We start from the raw sequence: 19,389 nt of genomic DNA, 5'->3' as shown, positions 1-19,389 counted from the left end.
ATAAATCTAATTAATGAATCTCCTGCATAGTTTTTAATGTGACAAGCAAAAATACTTTTAGCAGCTTTTGCAAATAAGGCTGTTTTTATACTGTATGTGACAAGCGGGTGAGAGTCAGATAATTGTACCACTCTATTAAGCCTTGGTCAAATCACACCTGGAATACTGTGTCCAGTTCTGGGTGCAACAGTTAAAGAAGGAATTAAGTACGTTTCTGAGCACAGTACAAAATGTTGGTGCTGACTTTTAAAGCCCTAAACGGACTTGGTCCCCACCCCCATCGTTCAGTCCGGACACTGACGTCCAGCTTTGAGGGTCTTCTGGTGGTTCCCTCACTGCAAGATGTGAAGTTACAGGGAATCAGGCAGAGGGCCTTCTGAGTAGTGGCGCCCACCCTGTGGAATGTCCTCCCATCAGATGCCAAGGAAATAAACAACTATCTGACTTTTGTTGTTGTTATTTAGTCGTTTAGTCATGTCCGACTCTTTGTGACCAGAGCTGACTTTTAGAAGACATCAGAAAAGTTTTTAATGGTTGATGTTTTACATCAGATCAGTGTTTCCCAATCTTGTGCCTCCAGCTGTTTTTGAACTACAACTCCCATCATCCCTGACTAGCAAGACCAGTGGCAAGGGATGATGGGAATTGTAGTCCAAAAACAGCTGGAGGCACAAGGTTGGGAAACACTGGATTAGATGACCCAACTCTACAGTTCCATAGAGAAATGTGTGATGCGTGATCCAGTACAAGTGAACTGAACGAAGAGCTGATTATCTGGTGACCTGAAGGAGTCACCCCACCGACAAATTTGGTTGTGCAGTTTGGGCCTTTTAAAGCTCCTTTAAAACAGGAGCAAGTTCAACATTCCTTCATCTGATGCAATGATCGGTTGGGGAGGGGGGGCGAGAAGCAGCTGGGAAGGTAGCCTTGGAAAAACCGGGCCCGTCTGTCGATATGAGCAGCAACGCCTCTATTCGAGCCACTGGTAGCTCAGCACTTTAGACACTGTGTGAGTGTCTGGAGGCGGTTGGAGGATGAATGGCGGCTAACAGATTGAGGTTGAATCCTGACAAGGCAGAAGTACTGTTTTGGGGGGGCAGTAGGCGGACAGGTGTGGAGGATTCCCTGGTCCTGAATGGGGTAACTGTGCCCCTGAAGGACCAGGTGCGCAGCCTGGGAGTCATTCTGGACTTGCAGCTGACCATGGAGGTGCAGGTCAATTCTGTGTCCAAGGCAGCTGTTTACCAGCTCCATCTGGTACGTAGGCTGAGACCCTACCTGCCTGCAGACTGTCTCGCCAGAGCGGTGCATGCTCTGGTTATCTCTCGCTTGGACCACTGCAATGCAGCTCCTTTAAAACAGGAGCAAGTTCCTTTAAAACAGGAGCAAGCTCCTTTAAAACAGGAGCAAGTTCAACATTCCTTCATCTGATGCAATGATCGGTTGGGGAGGGGGGCCGGGAAGCAGCTGGGAAGGTAGCCTTGGAAAAACCGGGCCTGTCTGTTGATATGAGCAGCAACGCCTCTATTCGAGCCACTGGTAGCTCAGCACTACTGTGTGAGTGTCTGGAGGCGGTTGGAGGATGAATGGCGGCTAACAGATTGAGGTTGAATCCTGAGAAGGCAGAAGTACTGTTTTGGGGGGACAGTAGGCGGACAGGTGTGGAGGATTCCCTGGTCCTGAATGGGGTAACTGTGCCCCTGAAGGACCAGGTGCGCAGCCTGGGAGTCATTCTGGACTTGCAGCTGACCATGGAGGCGCAGGTCAATTCTGTGTCCAAGGCAGCTGTTTACCAGCTCCATCTGGTACGTAGGCTGAGACCCTACCTGCCTGCAGACTGTCTCGCCAGAGTGGTGCATGCTCTGGTTATCTCTCGCTTGGACCACTGCAATGCACTCTGTGTGGGGTTATCTTTCAAGGTGACCCGGAAACTACAATTAATCCAGAATGCAGCAGCTAGACTTGTGACTGGGAGTGGCTGCCGAGACCATATAACACCGGTCTTGAAAGACCTACATTGGCTCCCAGTACGTTTCCGAGCACAATTAAAAGTATTGGTGCTGACCTTTAAAGCCCTAAACAGCCTCGGTCCAGTATATCTGAAGGGGCGTCTCCACCTCCATCGTTCTGCCCGGACACTGAGGTCCAGCGCCAATGGCCTTCTGGGTGTTCCCTCATTGCGAGAAGCAAAGCTACAGGTAACCAGGCAGAGGGCCTTCTCAGTAGTGGCGCCCGCCCTGTGGAACGCCCTCCCACCAGATGTCAAAAAGAAAAATAACTATCAAACTTTTAGAAGACATCTGAAGGCAGCCCTCTTTAGGGAAGCTTTTAATGTTTAATAGGTTATTGTATTTTAGTGTTTTGTTGGAAGCCGCCCAGAGTGGCTGGGGGGACCCAGCCAGATGGGCGGGGTATAAATAAATAAAGAAAGAAGAAGAAGAAGAAGAAGAAGTCGTCCAGATGTGGTTAGCTGCAGTTATTCATTGATGACTGCAATACGCTCTGTACATGGCAAGAGGCTCGCTCCTTGATTATTGCACCACTTTTTCCAGGACTGAGTCCTGGCGTTGAAAAGACGTTTGGGGATAAAGGCTTTGACTCAAATGGAGATGTGGAATCCATCAGTGCCAGAGGCTGTGCTGTCAGTGGTACAGCAATTTCTCCTCTCTTTATAATTGCCTCAACAATCTCTGTTTAATCTCCGCAGCTCATCCATCAGTGGAATGAGATCTGGGGATAAAGCAAGGATATGCACCACCAAATTCGAGCCATTTGTAATAAACCCTCTGCTTGCACTCCAGCCCAGTGTACATAAATCTCTGGGTTTGTGGTGGTTGTTGTTGTTTTTAAAAAGCCCACAAAGACACACGGAGGCATGCAGGCTTTCTCGCAAATATCAGGCTTTTAATAAAATCTTGCCCATTAGCTCTGAACAGAAGGGATTTTTGCCATCTGTTGAGCCGCAGACACCAAGATTGACAAGGTTATTATTGCTGAGACAGAAATATTCGCTCTCTGTCTTTTATCTTTTCTGTATCTTCTAGCCGAGGGGGGAAAAAAATACAAGGGGTCTGTTATTGCTGAAATACATCTTATTTAATGCTGCTTGCCTCAAATCAGCGGCAATCATGAGAAATTGCAAGGTCAGGAAGAGTGGAAAGCGAGATGAAAAGAGGAATTTATGGCAATGGAAGCTTGTGTTGAAGAGGCGAGAGACTAGACTGTTTGGGCGAGATGTTTATTAAGAGCCCGGGACCTCCAGTGCCCTCAGGATACAAAGGGGAACAGATTTCTCCTGCTTAGAAAGAGAGAAGGCAATAAGATTCCAGCAATTGAAGCTGCTATGGGCTATTTAAAAGTCCACCGTCAAGATATACAGAAGCAACAACAAAGGGACAAAGAGAAATTACCCACAGCATGCAGAGAAAGGATGCCGTAATTAGAATTAATCAGACATATTAAAGGTAAAGGGACCCCTGACCATTAGGTCCAGTCGTGGCCGACTCTGGGGTTGCGGCGCTCATCTCGCTTTATTGGCCGAGGGAGCCGGCGTACAGCTTCTGAGTCATGTGGCCAGCATGACTAAGCTGCTTCTGACGAACCAGAGCAGCGCACGGAAACGCCGTTTACCTTCCCGCCAGAGCGGTACCTATTTATCTACTTGCACTTTGACGTGCTTTCGAACTGCTAGGTTGGCAGGAGCAGGGACCGAGCAACGGGAGCTCACCCCATCACGGGGATTCGAACTGCCGACCTTCTGATCGGCATATTAATTTCATACAAATGATATTAGTAAATTACTGGGTGCCTGAAGAGCACAACTAGAATACTGTGTCCAGTACTGGGTGCCACAATTTAAGAAGGATATTGACAAGCTGGAACGTGGGCAGAGGAGGGCAGTCGAGATGATCATTCCCAGAATTTGCTGATGAAAACCACGACAATTTAAAAAATGAATTCAAAACCACAATAAGGTTTTTAGTGTGGGTGTGCCCAGGGGCATACAAAGCGGGGTGCGGGGGGTTGTGGCCCACCCTGGTGTCATCCCTGAGCAGGTGACAAAATGTCACACCATGGGGGGCGCCACTTACTGGGGGGGGGGGCTTGTCTGCAGCGAGCCCAAGCCATGCGTCCCTCCTGGGAGGGACGCAGTGGCTCGGGGCCCCGCGCTGCCTGAAATGGGGCCTGCGTGGGGCCTGCGTCCACCAGGCAGACTCTGTGGGCAGCTCACTATGGTGCTCCCGTGGGTGGATCGCTCTGCCCCCGTAAGCGGATAACCCTTCCCCCGCCACTCTCGGTGCCGGAGCAGCTAGCTACCCCGCTGGGTATGCCCTCCTGAGATCATGATTTTCCTATGCTAGTGTCGGGGACTGTGCTGAGGAGGGCTGCACTGAGGATAGTTCGGAGCCCCCCCTCCCCCTGATCCTGAATCTTCCCAGGAGCAGAAGGACAGTATAGATTTGGAACAGTGGTTTGCAGAGGGGCATAGTTCAGAAGGCAGAAGCTGGGAAATCCTGGATGGAGAGAGAACAGATTCGCTCTCTCTGGAAAGCATCCATCCGCTCAGCCCAAGCTCAAGAGGAGTAGATAAGGTGGCAGCACAGAAAGCACAGTGGTTACCAGCTCAGGTTACAAGATGTGGTAGTGACATGGGTGAGTAGGGAGGAAGTGGGTGGAACCCTTAATTGGGAGCACCGCCATTCCTAGGAAATAGATTCTTTCTTCTCGCTGTGATCATTAAAGTTTCTAACTGGTAAGAAGACTCCTTTTCCTTTGTTCTGCTTATCTACTGCCAAGGGGTGCAGGGTGCGGGGAGGGATTCCCTGAAACCTGACAGCTAGAGTCTGTCAGCAAGCAGCGTTTTGAAAAGTCACATGGGCAAGGAAGGTGCTTTCTCCCACCCAATCCTCTGTTTGGAGGTGAGACAAAGGCGAGGAATTCCTAGTCCACAGAGCTGAATCTTGAGCATAAGGTTAGCTGCCTCGTCCATCCCACTGCGTAAACAAGAAGGCTGAGCCTGTCTCCTTTAAGAGACCAACCCACAAGCCTTATCATCCGAGTCGATGAGCTTGTGAAGTGTGTGGACAGAGTAGGTCTTCAAGGACTGCTTCTTCTGACGTCCATGCTCTGCTTCTTTCTCAGGATCACGGTCTCCTCTGAGGATGGCAATTCGGTCTGCCGTGCTCCTGGGTTGCGGGCACAAAAGATAGTCGTATAGCATCATGGCTACGATGGCACCAGCTAGCGGCCCGATCCAGAAAATCTGTGCAGAGAGAAAGAAAGGATGCTTTGGTCAAAGCTAGGGCTAGGACTTTGCCAGCAGCTGCTGTGTGGGTCTAGCTGCAAGGGCCTCACTTTGAGAGATGCTTCTCCAGCAAGGCTCATCCCATCCCAGAACAGAGGCAGAGTCTTCTCTTACCCAGTGGTTAGCAAAGTTCCCCATGACCAGAGCTGGGCCAAAGGATCTAGCCGGGTTCATAGAGCAGCCAGTGTAGTAGATCTAGGGAAACATAAAGAGGTGGGTGAGAGGAGGGAAGGAAACCAAATACATGCCCTCCAACATTTCTCCAATGAAAATAGGGTCCTCAATATAACAACAACAACAACAACAACAACAACAACAATAATAATAAAGGTAATTTTATTATTTATACCCCGCCCCTCTGGGCTGCCCCAGCCACTCTGAGTGACTTCCAACATGTATAAAAACATAATAAAACATTAAACATTTTAAAAAAAAAATCCCTATACAGGGCTGCCGTTAGATATCTTCTAAAGGTTGTACAGTTGTACCTTGGAAGTTGAACGGAATCTGTTCTGGAAGTCCGTTCAACCAAAGCACGGCTTCTGATTGGCTGCAGGAAGCACCTGCAGCCAATTGGAACCCACGGAACCCGCATTGGACGTTCGGGTTCCAAAAGAACGTTCAAAAACTGGAAACTCCCTTCTGGATTTCGATCCGGAGCCGATTTGTTCAGGAGCCAAGGCGACTGAGATCCAAGGTACGACTGTATAGTTATTTATCTCCTTGGCTTGGGTATCGCATAACACCGTACCCTCCAGCATTTTTTGGATGAAAAATGGGGTGATGTCCTAAGGGAAGGCAGGACATTCTGGGATTCAATCATAAACCAGGACAGCTTCTGTAAATCTGGGACTGATTCTGGAAAATTGGGATATTTGGAGGGTCTGCAAGCAGTTTTCACTGCATGTGAGGAGTTGCATTCTGCGTTTGTGATTTTCTGCCCCAGCTGTGCAGAGAACCGGGCACAGCCCAGTTTCCTATTGTGCATGACCTCATGAAATATCCTCCAGCATCCAATAGCCATTGCAGCCTAACACCCCCCCCCCCCCCAGAGCAGGCTTGGAGCTTGCCAGAATATCCTCCCAACTGTAATATTGTCATTTTATTTCATTTCACTTTTAATTTGTACACCGCCTTTCTATATTGCTATACACAATGCGGTATACAGCAACAAAATATACAACAAAGAACGCACACCTTATAATCTGATCCAATACAAAAAGTCATAATAAAACATAGCTACTAAAGCATAGACTTTCTTCCTCTTTAGGGAAGTTTTTAATGTCTAACATATTCAGTTAGAAGCTGCCCAGAGTGGCTGGGGAAACCCAGCCAGATGGGTGGGGTATAAATAATAAATTATTATTATTATTATTATTATTATTATTATTATTATTATTATTATTATTATATAGACTACTGCAATATGCTCTAGGTGTGGCTACCTTATAAGGTAGCCTGGAAAATACAACTAATACAGAATGCGGCAGCTATACTGGTGACTGGGAGTGGCGCTGAGACCATATAACACCAGTCCTGACAGAACTATATTGGCTCCCAGTACGTTTCCGAGCACAATTCAAAGTGTTGGTGCTGACGTTGAAAGCCCTAAACGACCTCGGCCCAGTATACCTGAAGGAGCGTCTCCACCCCCATTGTTCAGCCCGGACCCTGAGGTCCAGCTCTGAGGGCCTTCTAGCAATTCCCTCACTGCGAGAAGTGAGATTACAGGGAACCAGGTGGAGGGCTTCTCGGTAGTGGTGCCCGCCCTTTGGAACACCCTCCCATCAGATGTCAAGGAAATAAACAACTATCTGACTTTTAGAAGACATCTGTAGGCAGCCCTGTATCAGTAAGTTTCTAATGCTTGTTTTATCATGTTTTTAATATTCTGTTGGGAGCCGCCCAGAGTGGCTGGGGAAACCCAGCCAGATGGGCAGGGTATAAATATAATATATTATTATTATTATTATTATTATTATTATTATTATTATTATTATTTCAAAAATCCATGTAAAATTATGTTTTCTTTGGTGCCTGCCATAGCTAAGGCTTTTCTGTTCACTCAGTTTCCCTGTTAAGCATGGTGATTCCCATCTGGTGATCTGCAGACCCCCTCATAACACACCTGGGGGGGTCTGTGGCACCATTCATACACACACACACACACACACACACACACACACACCCCACACACATATATGAATGACCCTGTTCCACACCAAGGTCAGCGTTGATAAGACCCTGGACTGGAGTTGCCACAAAACACAGCCTAAAATGTGAGATCAAATTGCAAGTTTACAACTGAGGATCTTTGAGGGAAGAGCTAAGCGTTTTGATATAAGCGGTGGATTTTCACAAGAGGGACCTGTGCGTCTCTCCCTCTCCCTGATACCCACCCCTATCAGGTGTCCTGCAGTGACTGACAATCCAATGGACAATGCTGGGAAGCCAACATCCGCCCTGCGGCTGTCGGTGGACGCAAAGACGCAGAGGACCAGCTGGAGTGTGAGGAACATCTCAATGGTCACAGCCTGTCCTGCCGACGTGGTGTTCTGGGGCTGGAAAAGAAGGCACGTTGGTGAGAAATGTCCCTAACTGAAGGTCTACTTGACTGTCCGGGTGGACTTTTGAGTGGATCCAACCAGCTGCGTCGGTTGCGAGGGGTTGACACGGTGAACCGCTTCCACAACGTAGCACCATCGGCCGCAGTGAGGACATGGGGTACGGCGAGGTGTCCAACTTCCAAGAGACTGCGATCTACTCCCACTATAAATAAACTGGCGGTTACCTACCCATTGGATTGACCAAAGAATTATGGCAAGAGAAACAGATGGACTATGCAGAATTGGCAAAACTGACACATAAACTATGGGACAAGGCTAACTGTGACTTTAAAGATGAATGGGAACCTTTTACTAAGTACTTAAAGAAGCAACAAAGTGAACTGGACTCCTTGGCAGGTTTTGAATAAACGGGGAGGGGGGAAATGGGGGGGAAATTAAGGATGGTATGTTTTAAGATAATATGCTTTGTTCAAATTCCTGATAACAAATATATATATATTTTAAAAAAGGATTGACCAAAGTTGTTGAGGTTTTGGGGGGGGAGGATGACCAAAGTTTTTTTAGGGAAAGATTTAGAAAAGATTTTCAGCAAATCCAAAAAAACTAGTTTTAGTTTAAATAATAATACAGTGGTAAATAAGATTTTCAGCAAATAAAAAAAAACTAGTTTTAGTTTAAATAGTAATACAGTGGTACCTCGGGTTAAGTACTTAATTCATTCCAGAGGTCCACTCCTAATGGGGCCTCCTGCTGCTGCCGTGCCACCAGAGCACGATTTCTGTTCTCATCCTGAAGCAAAGTTCTTAACCCGAGGTACTATTTCTGGGTTAGCGGAGTCTGTAACCTGAAGCGTATGTAACCCGAGGTACCACTGTCATCATAGTGAAAAAAGGTGTGCTCTTTGTAATTTTGCAAAATATACTAGTTAACCACATGAAAAGCACTCCCTGGTGTTTTTATTTAACGTCCTAGTTTTCAAATGACTGGAGATTTTGACCAATTTTTCTGAGCACTTGGGGTCAAAAGAAAGCAATTTAAAACCACTGTTGTCAAGACATTTCATTCTGAACAGGAGAGGAAAAATCAAGGATCCAGTTCAGGGCATGGGAGGGGCCCGGCTTGCCTTGCATAACTGGGCAAAAGGACAAGAGGCGATGTCTGCTCTGCAAAAGCTGGTATTAGCGAGAGCCGAGACAAAAATATACCAAAGATTTCGGGGTCAGAGATCACTGGCGGTGAAGAACAGAGAGAAGCAACCTTCGGACTGGGCCCTCTGTGACTTCTCTGCAAAACAACAAAGCCGAGGCGAGAGAGTTCTGTTTCATTTTAATTTCGCCCAGCATTTAGAATTGCCTCCTCCAGGCAGATTCTGCCGGCCGACTGATAATTCAGTCTCGTAACACACTTCCAGAAAAAACAAGCCAGCGGCTGGGGTTAACCAAAGGGATTTTAAAGAGAGAGAGAGAGAGAGAGAGAGAGAGAGAGAGAGAGAAGGCCATAATTTGAAATGTTTAAAAGTTCTGCTGTTTGATCAGATTGGTTGCAAAGGCTTAAGTCTGAGGCACAGTTTATTACTATGAACAATTAATTAAATTTGTATACAGCCCTATCTCAGGGCAATTCACAACATAAAATCAGAATATAGTATGACAACATGATACCAAATAACAACAACAAATGTAGAAAGCTGAACTTAAAACATGAAAACGAGAAACTGAGAAAACTGGACGTGGCGTAGTATTTTAATATTGTATTTTAATATTCTGTTGGAAGCCGCCCAGAGTAGCTGGGGAAGCCCAGCCAGATGGGCGGGGTATAAATAATAAATTATTATTATTATTTATATCCAGCCTTTTTCCTTGACAGGGATTCAAGGTAGCTTACAGGTGAAATAAGAACAGCTAAAAACATAGGGAAACCATTTTAAAAAAAAGAATTAAAACTATCGATCTATGATCTATGAAGAACATAAAGATAATTACAAGAAAAACTGTGAAGAACCAGGCTTTTGTTAAAAGTTGTCAGTTCCCAAAAGTCAGCTGGAATAAGAAAGTCTTCAGCTGCCAGTGGAAGGACAAGGAGGGAGCTAGTCTAAGTTCTCTAGGGTGTTCCAGAGTCTGGGAGCTGCCACCGAGAAGGCCCTGTCCTGCTTCTCTACCAATTGTTCCTGTGAGGGTGGCAGGACCGAGAGAAGAAGAAGAAGAGGAGGAGGAGGAGAGGGAGGAGGAGGAGGAGTTTGGATTTGATATCCTGCTTTATCACTACCCGAAGGAGTCTCAAAGCAGTTAACATTCTCCTTTCCCTTCCTCCCCGACAAGAAACACTCTGTGAGGTAAGTGGGGCTGAGAGACTTCAAAGAAGTGTAACTAGCCCAAGGTCACCCAGCAGCTGCATGTGGAGGAGCGGAGACGTGAACCCGGTTCCCCAGATTACGAGTCTGTCGCTCTTAACCACTACACCACATTGGCCCTCTCAGAGAAGGGCCTGCTCTGAAGATCTCACAACCAGGGCAGCTTTGGATGAGGAAATTCGGTCTATCAGATTTTACCAGGGCTCTCTGCCCCCCAACACAAACCTGCGTTTAATGCAAGGATGCAGTCCCAGAACACACAAAGCAATGGTAAAAGGAGTGTCTCTGAACATGTGCAAAGCACATTTCTCTTGCCATTCAGCAATGTCACCCCCACTACACTGCGCATTTCACAGGGGCAGAGACAGCAGGTTGCAGCAGATGCTATCTTTTAGTAGATCTTTTAATTTCCAGATTTTGACACCAGACCTTTTAGGTGTCCCTGCTTTCCAGGGACAGTCCCGAATTTACAGATGCCGTCCCAGTTTCTGATTGGACCCTGGAATGTCCTTCTTTTCCTTAGGACGTCCCTATTTTCGTCAGAGAAATGTTGGAGAGTATGATGACCCTATTTTCATGGGGGGAAAGTTGGAGGGTATGGAGTTTTGTGACCCCCCTCCCGAGCCAAGGAGATAAGTAACTATACAACCTTTAGAAGACACCTGAAGGCAGCCCTATATAGGGATGTTTTTAAATAAATGTTTAACGTTTTATTATGTTTTTTATATATGTTGTAAACCACCCTGAGTGGCTGGGGCAACACTCAGATGGGTGGGGTATAAATAGTGTAATATAATAATAATAATAATAATAATAATAATAATAGAATAGGACGGTCCTTATTTTCATCGGAGAAATCTTGGAGGGAATGTGACACTAAGCATACACCTGGTATATGCATATCACCATCAGACCCAATCGTAGGAGAATCAGATGTCCAAAAATCTCCCATCGTTCCTAAGCATATTAATAAATGCACATGCACAAGCTCTTCATCACTCTAGATTACTGAAACAGACCAACAGAGTCTCAAACTACTGTGCAGGGAATGAGAGAGAGTCAATGACGGCAACTGCTTCTGTTGCTACCAAGGGGAAAGGATTCTGGCAAAGCAATAATAGCAAAGAAGAAACACAGCTCCTTTCTCCATGGATGTGGCTGCTCCAAGGCACTCAAGAGTCTCCAAAATCTGCAGAAGAAAATGCGCATTTCTTTTATTTTAAAATCACAGCAGGGTTGAATGGGCCTGGGCTTGTGCAGGAATGCCAGAATTCGGTGAAGTTTTCAATTAGATGGACGAAATTCAAATTCAAGCCCATATGAATAACTGCAAAACTTAAAGATGTTGCTGTGGCAACATCTCAAAAAAGACCGGAGAAGGTAAGGTTTGGTTTTCAAGTAAGATGGAAAACGGTTGGCGCAGCCAAATAAATCCAGAGGTCCTTTGAACTCCAGGGTTATATAGCGGTACCTCGGTTTTTGAGCGTCTCTGAAGCCAAATGTTTTGGAACCTAAACACCGAAAACCCGGAAGTAAATGATTCTGATTTCAAACGTACCTCAGAAGTCAAACGGCTTTTCTCCATTGAACTTTAAACCAGCTCTTTGTGCCTCGGTTTTTGAATGTTGTGAAAGTCAAACGTTCTTCCGGAACGGATTACATTCAAGAACCGAGGTACTACTGTATGTTGTCATTCATCCTACAAAGCACATTTCCTTTGCACACTGCCTGGCAATCTCTTTTAGCGGCCTATTCATCACCATCATCATCAACTATTATTATTATTATTATACTATTTATACCCCACCCATCGGACGGGGTTGCCCCAGCCACTCTGAGCAGCTTCCAACATGTATAAAAACATAATAAAACATTAAACTTTTTTTAAAAAAGCTTTCCTATACAGAGCTGCCTTCAGATGTCTTCTAAAAGTTGCAGAGTTACTTATCTCCTTGGCTCAAAGGTCACATAACTCCGTACCCTCCAACATTTCTCTGATGAAAATAGGGACGTCCTAAGGAAAAGCGGGACATTCTGGGATCAGATCAAAACCCGGGATGGTGTTTGTAAATCCGGGGCTGTCCCTGGAAAATAGGGGCACTTTGAAGGTCTGACCTCCCCATCAGTGATCATTCTCAGACTCACCCCATTGACCCCCAGGCTTCCGTGGACCTCACGGGGGGTCAACTCATAGAGAAGAGCGGCTCCCACCACTGCTCCAAGGAGCTGAGCGAGGACGTAGGAAGCAGCTTTGCAAAGGGAGATGCGAGAGCCCAGCAGGAACGCGGTGGTGACTGCAGGGTTGAGATGGGCGCCGCTGACGTGGCCCAAGCATTGGGCCAAGGTGCCGATAGCCAGGCCAAAGGCGAGAGCGACTTGCAGGACTGAAGGGGAGGCCAGGGGCCAGGGCAGGGCAGAGCCCAGGCCTACAAACACAAAGACCGTCGTGCCAATTAATTCGGCCAGGAAGGCGCGAGTCAAAGCCCTCGAACACAGTTCCCGCTTCATCGTTGCAGAAGGCCGCAGGGATCCACGCTTGCCTCTGCGGCCGCTCTGAGCCCGCAGGCAGGAGAGAGAGCCCTGGAAGCCTTTATATGTGTCCTTGCCCCAGGCTGGAACGAACCTGGCCCAGCCTTGTAAGAACCGGAGCTTCAGGTGGGAAATTTTTGGAGCGTCTCCCCATGAGTCAGGCGGAGGCCTGTCTGAGCCTGTGATGGACCCTCCCATCCACAGGGATTTTATATAACACAGGCTGTCAGCTTCTGAACTGCCAAGGGAAGCCGCTATCCAAAACCCGAAGGGAGCTAATTGTGCCGCGCCCGAGTCCCATTTGTCATTTTTTAATGCAATTATATCCCATCCGCCCTCTAAGGAAACCAGAACATTATAGAGGGAGTTATCCCATTTCCCCCCTTCGCAACAACCTTGTGAAATACAGGGGTACCTCGGGTTACATACGCTTTAGGTTACAGACTCCGCTAATCCAGAAATACAGTGGTGCCTTGCAAGACGAAATTAATTCGTTCCACGAGTTTTTTCGTCTTGTGATTTTTTTCGTCTTGCGAAGCACGGACTTTGGAAAAGCTTCAAAAATGACCAAAGTCTTCAAAAACCTCAAAAAAGGCTACCACACCGCGTGCTATGAGTTGCTCCTCGAAGTGAATGCACGGTTTTAAGAAAAAGGAAACAAACTCGCAAGACAAAGGAAACAAACTTGAAAGATGTTTTCGTCTTGCGAAGCAAGCCCATAGGGAAATCCGTCTTGCGAAGCAACTCAAAAAACAAAAAACCCTTTCATTTTGCGAGTTTTTCGTCTTACGAGGCGTTCGTCTTGCGAGGTACCACTGTAGTGCTTCAGGTTAAGAACTTTGCTGCAGGATGAAACCCAGGAATTACCAACGATAGAAGAATGGCAGATGAAGATGATGGATTTTTCGGAGCTAGACGACCTAACCGGAAGAGTCCGCGACCAGAGGGAGGAGGGGTATCAGGAAGAGTGGATTAAATTTAATGATTACTTAGTTGAATATGTTAAGTTAAATGAACTGAAAACAGCTTCAGATACTTAATTGGTTTAGGATTTTATTTATGTTAAGTGATGAATTAATATGTTTAATTTCATAATGTGAAGATCTAAGGTTGTTAATGTTTAAGTTAAATTTTATAAGAACTGTGATTTGGAAAACCGTTAAAAGGATATGCAATGAAATTAAACCAAGGGGAAGCAAGGAAGTCACTTAACAATGTTAATAAGTGTAATTTTCAATAAGGCTATGATTTGTGTTTGTTTGTCTTAGGTGTTTGTTTGTTTGTTTGTTTGTTTGTTTGTTTATAATGTTGTGAAAACCAATAAAAAAAATTTGGGGGGAAAAAAGAACTTTGCTTCAGGATGAGAACAGAAATCGTGCTCCGGCGGTGCGGCGGCAGCAGGAGGCCCCATTAGCTAAAGTGGTGCTTCAGGTTAAGAACAGTTTCAGGTTAAGAACAGACCTCGGGAACGAATTAAGTACTTAACCCAAGGTACCACTGTAGGCTGGGCTGAGAAATTCACAATTTGCCTCTGGTCATCATCAGTGAGATTTGCGGCTCAGATTCTATGGCCATGATCCTGTGCTCACTTACGTAATAAGGAAAAAAACTGCAACTTTTCCCTTACGGGATATCTAAGAGCCCATATAGAGTCCTTAAGTGGGTTACCTATCGGTAGGAGAAAATAACAGAGGCCAACCAGAGTATATTGAGAAGCAAAGCAACTAGTAAACCTGATCTTAATTGCAATAGAAAAGTACTGTTGCCACAGGGTCCCCACTCCACACACACAGGAGGGAGGAGAACCCTGAACAATGGTGTAAAAGGTAAAGGTAAAGGGACCCCTGACCATTAGGTCCAGGCGTGGCCGACTCTGGGGTTGCGGCGCTCATCTCGCTTTACTGGCCGAGGGAGCCAGCATACAGCTTCCGGGTCATGTGGCCAGCATGACTAAGCCGTTTCTGGCGAACCAGAGCAGCGCACGGAAATGCCATTTACCTACCCGCCAGAGTGGTACCTATTTATCTACTTGTACTTTGACGTGCTTTCAAACTGCTAGGTGGGCAGAAGCTGGGACCGAGCAACGGGAGCTCACCCCGTCGCAGGGATTCGAACCGCCGACCTTCTGATCGGCAAGTCCTAGGCTCTGTGGTTTAACCCACAGCGCCACCCGCAAGCCCTTATATCAGGGGTCAGCAAAGTGTTTGTGGCTTGGGCCGGTTCATGGTCCCACAGACGCCATGGTAGACCTCAGTGTATGTGTGCATGCACATGCGCAAATGCTCTTTCTGGCGCGGAGGAGGCATGTGCAGCTTCCCATTGGCTGCAGGAGCTTCCTGCAGCCAATGGGAAGCCGGCCAGTGTCATGGAAGGCAGTCTCTGCTCTGTGCCGGTTTAGCGCGGTGCATGGGAGCCTACAGAGTGGGGGGGGGTCCATGGGCCAGTTAAACGACCCCCATGTGTGGCCCATGGGCCTTAGGTTGCAGACCCCTGCCTTATATTCTGAAATTGCCCACTCTGTAGTCCATGACCACCCCCCCAAACATCATACAGTGGTACCTTGAGTTACAAACGCCTCAGGTTACAAACTCCGCTAACCTGGAAGAGTTACCTCGAGTTGAGAACTTTGCCCCAGGATGAGAACGGAAATCGTGTGGTGGCGGTGCAACGGCAGCAGCAAGAGGCCCCATTAGCGAAAGCACACCTAGTTAAGAACAGTTTCAGGTTAAGAACAGACCTCCAGAATGAATTAAGTTCATAACTAGAGGTTGTTGTTTAGTTGTTTAGTTGTGGCTGACTCTTCGTGACCCGCTGGACCAGAGCACGCCAGGCACTCCGTCTTCCACTGCCTCCCACAGTTTGGTCAGACTCATGCTGACATTGGCGGGGAAAATGAAGCAGAAGAAAGCGTGAAAGTAACATGACGCTTTTTAGTAGGTGGGAGGCCTGAATTAGCTCTGCCTAGGGAGTAGTTGGTAAGGGACGCGGGTGGCGCTGTGGGTTAAACCACAGAGCCTGGGGCTTGCTGATCAGAAGGTCGGTGGTTCGAATCCCCGCAATGGGGTGAGATCCCGTTGCTCAGTCTCAGCTCCCGCCAACCTAGCAGTTCAAAAGCACGTCAAAGTGCAAGTAGATAAATAGGTACCTCTCCAGCGGGAAGGTAAAGAGCGTTTCCGTGTGCTGCTCTGGTTCGGCAGAAGCGGCTTAGTCATGCTGGCCACATGACCCAGAAGCTGTACGCCTGCTCCCTCGGCCAATAAAGCAAAATGAGCGCCGTAACCCCAGAGTCGGTCACGACTGGACCTAATGGTCAGGGGTCCCTTTACCTTTACCTTTAGGGAGTAGTTGGGAGAGCATCTAGGGATCTGAAACATTTTAAGGACATTCTCTCCCATCCCACCCATAAGGGCTATTGGTCCTGTTTCCTTTTAAGTAACCACAGGATTCTTCACAATGGGAAGAAGTATGGCGCCACCTATTGGCAAATGCACAGCACAGTCCAATGCTCCTCGCTGTATGTGCTGCTGATGAGCTGGGAGAAGATTGATGGCAGAAGATCTCCGTGTGTGTGTGTGTGTGTGTGTGTGTGTGTGTGTGTGTGTTTGCAGTGGGGCTGTTGATATTGATCAGAGAAGCAGCCCTGGGGAGAGAAGGCATTTACCTTCCCCCACCCTCCCTATGAGGCAAATGTAAACAGCAATTGCTAAAGCTGCTTATTATCTAAAAATGTGTGTGTGTTTCTTTTTTGGAAGCATTGTGTGAGAAAAGCGGGGTGCTTCTTTGAAGAGGGTGGTATTTACCCACAGGTTTCTTTAAAAAAATAAAATAGATTTTATCCAGGTTTATAGAGAAAAATACAAACCTTGATATTAGAACGGAACAGAACAGAACAGAACAGAACAGAACAGAACAGAACAGAACAGAACAGAACAGAACAGAATAGAATAGAATAGAATAGAATAGAATTTATTATTTATACCCTACCCATCTTGCTGGGTTTCCCCAGCCACTCTGGGCAGCTTCCAACAAAGTATTAAAATACAGTGGTCTGTTAGACATTAAAAGCTTCCCTAATGTCTTCTAAAAGTCTGGTGGTTGTTCTTCTCTTTGACATCTGGTGGGAGGGAGTTCCACAGGGCGGGCATGACTACCGAGAATGCCCTCGGCGCTGGACCTCAGTGCCCGGGCAAAAGGATGGGGGAGAAGACGCTCCTTCAGGTATACTTCCCTCCCCTCTTCCCCCCCTTTTTTTTTACCAAACCAGGACAGTTATCTAGATACAGTGGAATCTTGGTTTTTGAATGTAATTCATTCTGGAAGACTGTTCGACTTCGAAATGTTCAAAAACCGAGGTGCAAAGGGTGGTCTGCAATTTCTTTCTTTCTTTCTTTTATTAATCTTTATTAGTTTCCCACATAAACATATATACATAGATAACAAGTCATACAAAGCAAAAGCAGTAAAAGTAAAGAGAAAAAGAGAAAAAGGAAAGGAAAATACAATACATTATAATTAGATAACAAGTTAAAATGTAAAACTTCCAATCATTCTCATTATACTGCTTATATTGTCTATGTTTTAGACATGTATTAGATATCTTTTCGGACTATATAGAAATAATATGAAATAATATAAATCTGTGTGAGAAAACATGCCATTTCAATGGAGAAATTTGAAAAAACCTCAGTGGAAGCCGTTCGACTTCTGAGGCACGTTCGAAAACGGAAGCAATTACTTCTGGGTTTTCGGCGTTTGAAAACCGAAACGTTCAGCTTCCGAGATGCTTGAAAACCGAGATTCCACTGTACAATAAAAACTCAAAAGGGGGCGGGGGGAGAAAGAAATAGAGAAAGAAAAAGGCAGGCAGGCAGGCAGGCAGGAAGGAAGGAAGGAAGGAAAAGAAAAGAGGTGAAAAATAAGATTCAGAAATTAAAGAACTTTCTGAAGTATCTACCCACAATTTTGGCGTGTTAAGATAATTACATTTTTAAAAATAAAAAAAATCTGCTGCCTGATTAACTGGGGACTTCTTTAGTAAATCAAAAGTGCATAAATTGATTTATTAACTGAACACAGTCCCAGTGTATGCCTCCATGAATCAACCCATAGCAGGTTGCTGTTGGGTATATCCATCATCATGTGCTTATTTGTATCTACAGCATAGCAGCCTGCCCTTTTCATTCAGTGCAAGTATATCCACTCTGTAAACAGCCAAGATGGACTGAACAAAGCATCTCCCCAAAAGGAAATTATCACATTTCTCTTCTGTGCACCAGAGCTGTTTGTTTCTACTTGAGCCTGGGGGGCAATAGCACAGCCAAGTTGGAGCAAAGTCAGATCCAGGTGGTTGGAGGCCCTGGGGCCAGAGACACCAGATTACTCCCAAGATTGGGGCACATGTTGTGGGCGTGTGACGTCACACAATGTTGTGACATCTGGAGGAGGCCAATCGTTCTGGAGGAGCCGGCACTGAAGCTGTGATGCCCAATGCATGTGACGTCATGCGTGCGCTATGCATGTCAGGCCTGTTTAGTTGTGGCTGAACATATCAGACAACACAGCGATTCTTCAAACAGCTCTTGTTTATTCACAAGCCAGAACTGAATTGTACCAGCTCCATCTAGTACGAAGCTGAGGCCCACAGACTGTCTCGCCAGAGTGGTGCATGCTCTAGTTATCTCTCACTTAAAAGGTAAAGGTAAAGGGACCCCTGACCATTAGGTCCAGTCGTGGCCGATTCTGGGGTTGTGCCGCTCATCTCGCTTTATTGGCCGAGGGAGCCGGCGTACAGCTTCCGGGTCATGTGGCCAGCATGACTAAGCCACTTCTGGCGAACCAGAGCAGCGCACGGAGACACCGTTTACCTTCCCGCCGGAGCGGTACCTATTTATCTACTTGCACTTTGACACGGGGATTCGAACCGCCAACCTTCTGATCAGCAAGTCCTAGGCTCTGTGGTTTAACCCACAGCGCCACCCGTGTCCCGTTAGACTGCATATTGAAGTCCAAATACACATCAGAATTACTAGAGATCAAGGAGCCTAATACAAAACTGGCCAGACCTAAATAAAGACCATAAAGAAACTGGCAAATCAGGTCCTCCCTTAAAGAGGGCACATATTGTGGTGAGACCTGGAAAACCGACACCCTGTGTTGTGGGTGGGTACGATTGGTCAGCCACAACACCCAGTTGGTAGGTCCCTTGTAGCTGGGAGCAATCTGGCCAATGGGATGCAGTCTAAACTGTTAAGTTGTGGGTGAACATATCAGACGACACAGCGATTCTTCAAACAGCTCTTGTTTATTCACAAGCCAGAACTGAACTGAAGAGTTCAGCCAGCCTGCTTATATAGAGCTCCACTACAACGCAACAGTAACCACTTTGTGTAACTATCCAATCATTGAACGTCGCTTTCAATCCATTATTTGCATATGTGGACCTGAGTGAAAACTATTTAGAGTATCCCCCTGCTGGCCCAGGGTGAGAACTTCAGTACATAACAAGGCCCCCTCAACATGGAAGGGGCACGGTCCCCTTCCGACAAATATTGAGGAGGCTGAAGACACCTCAGGCCCCTAGAGTTGGTGTGCCTGCCTAGTGCAGTTCCCAAAATAGGGACCCCCTTCTCCAAAAAAGA

The 19,389-nt window shown here is 46.5% G+C and overlaps 2 protein-coding genes across 2 annotated transcripts in view; both read right to left on the bottom strand.

The window, feature by feature from the left end:
* AQP6 (aquaporin 6) overlaps window positions 1-19,389 on the bottom strand; it is a 150,676-nt gene that overhangs the window by 74,629 nt on the left and 56,658 nt on the right. The gene's annotated exons all lie outside the window — the stretch shown is intronic.
* LOC309335036 (aquaporin-5-like) lies at window positions 4,520-12,824 on the bottom strand. The gene is made up of 4 exons (XM_081849947.1): window positions 12,368-12,824; window positions 7,705-7,866; window positions 5,420-5,500; window positions 4,520-5,263 (listed from the first exon to the last, which is right to left on the bottom strand). The coding sequence occupies exons 1-4, from the start codon at window positions 12,728-12,730 to the stop codon at window positions 5,027-5,029; spliced, it is 843 nt and encodes a 280-aa protein (XP_081706073.1). The 5' UTR covers window positions 12,731-12,824; the 3' UTR covers window positions 4,520-5,026.

Source organism: Podarcis erhardii, assembly GCF_964252035.2.
Source record: "Podarcis erhardii genome assembly, chromosome: 2".
NCBI lineage: Eukaryota > Metazoa > Chordata > Lepidosauria > Squamata > Lacertidae > Podarcis > Podarcis erhardii.
This window is presented reverse-complemented; position numbering and strand designations above follow the sequence as displayed.

Excerpts from the sequence above, each read along its gene's own strand:
- LOC309335036 (XM_081849947.1), bottom strand. The coding sequence starts at position 12,730 with ATGAAGCGGGAACTGTGTTCGAGGGCTTTGACTCGCGCCTTCCTGGCC. Across the intron at positions 7,867-12,367 it reads GAAGCCTGGGGGTCAATGGG|CCCCAGAACACCACGTCGGC; the intron begins GTGAGTCTGAGA and ends CTTCTTTTCCAG. Across the intron at positions 5,501-7,704 it reads CTGCAGGACACCTGATAGGG|ATCTACTACACTGGCTGCTC; the intron begins GTGGGTATCAGG and ends ATGTTTCCCTAG.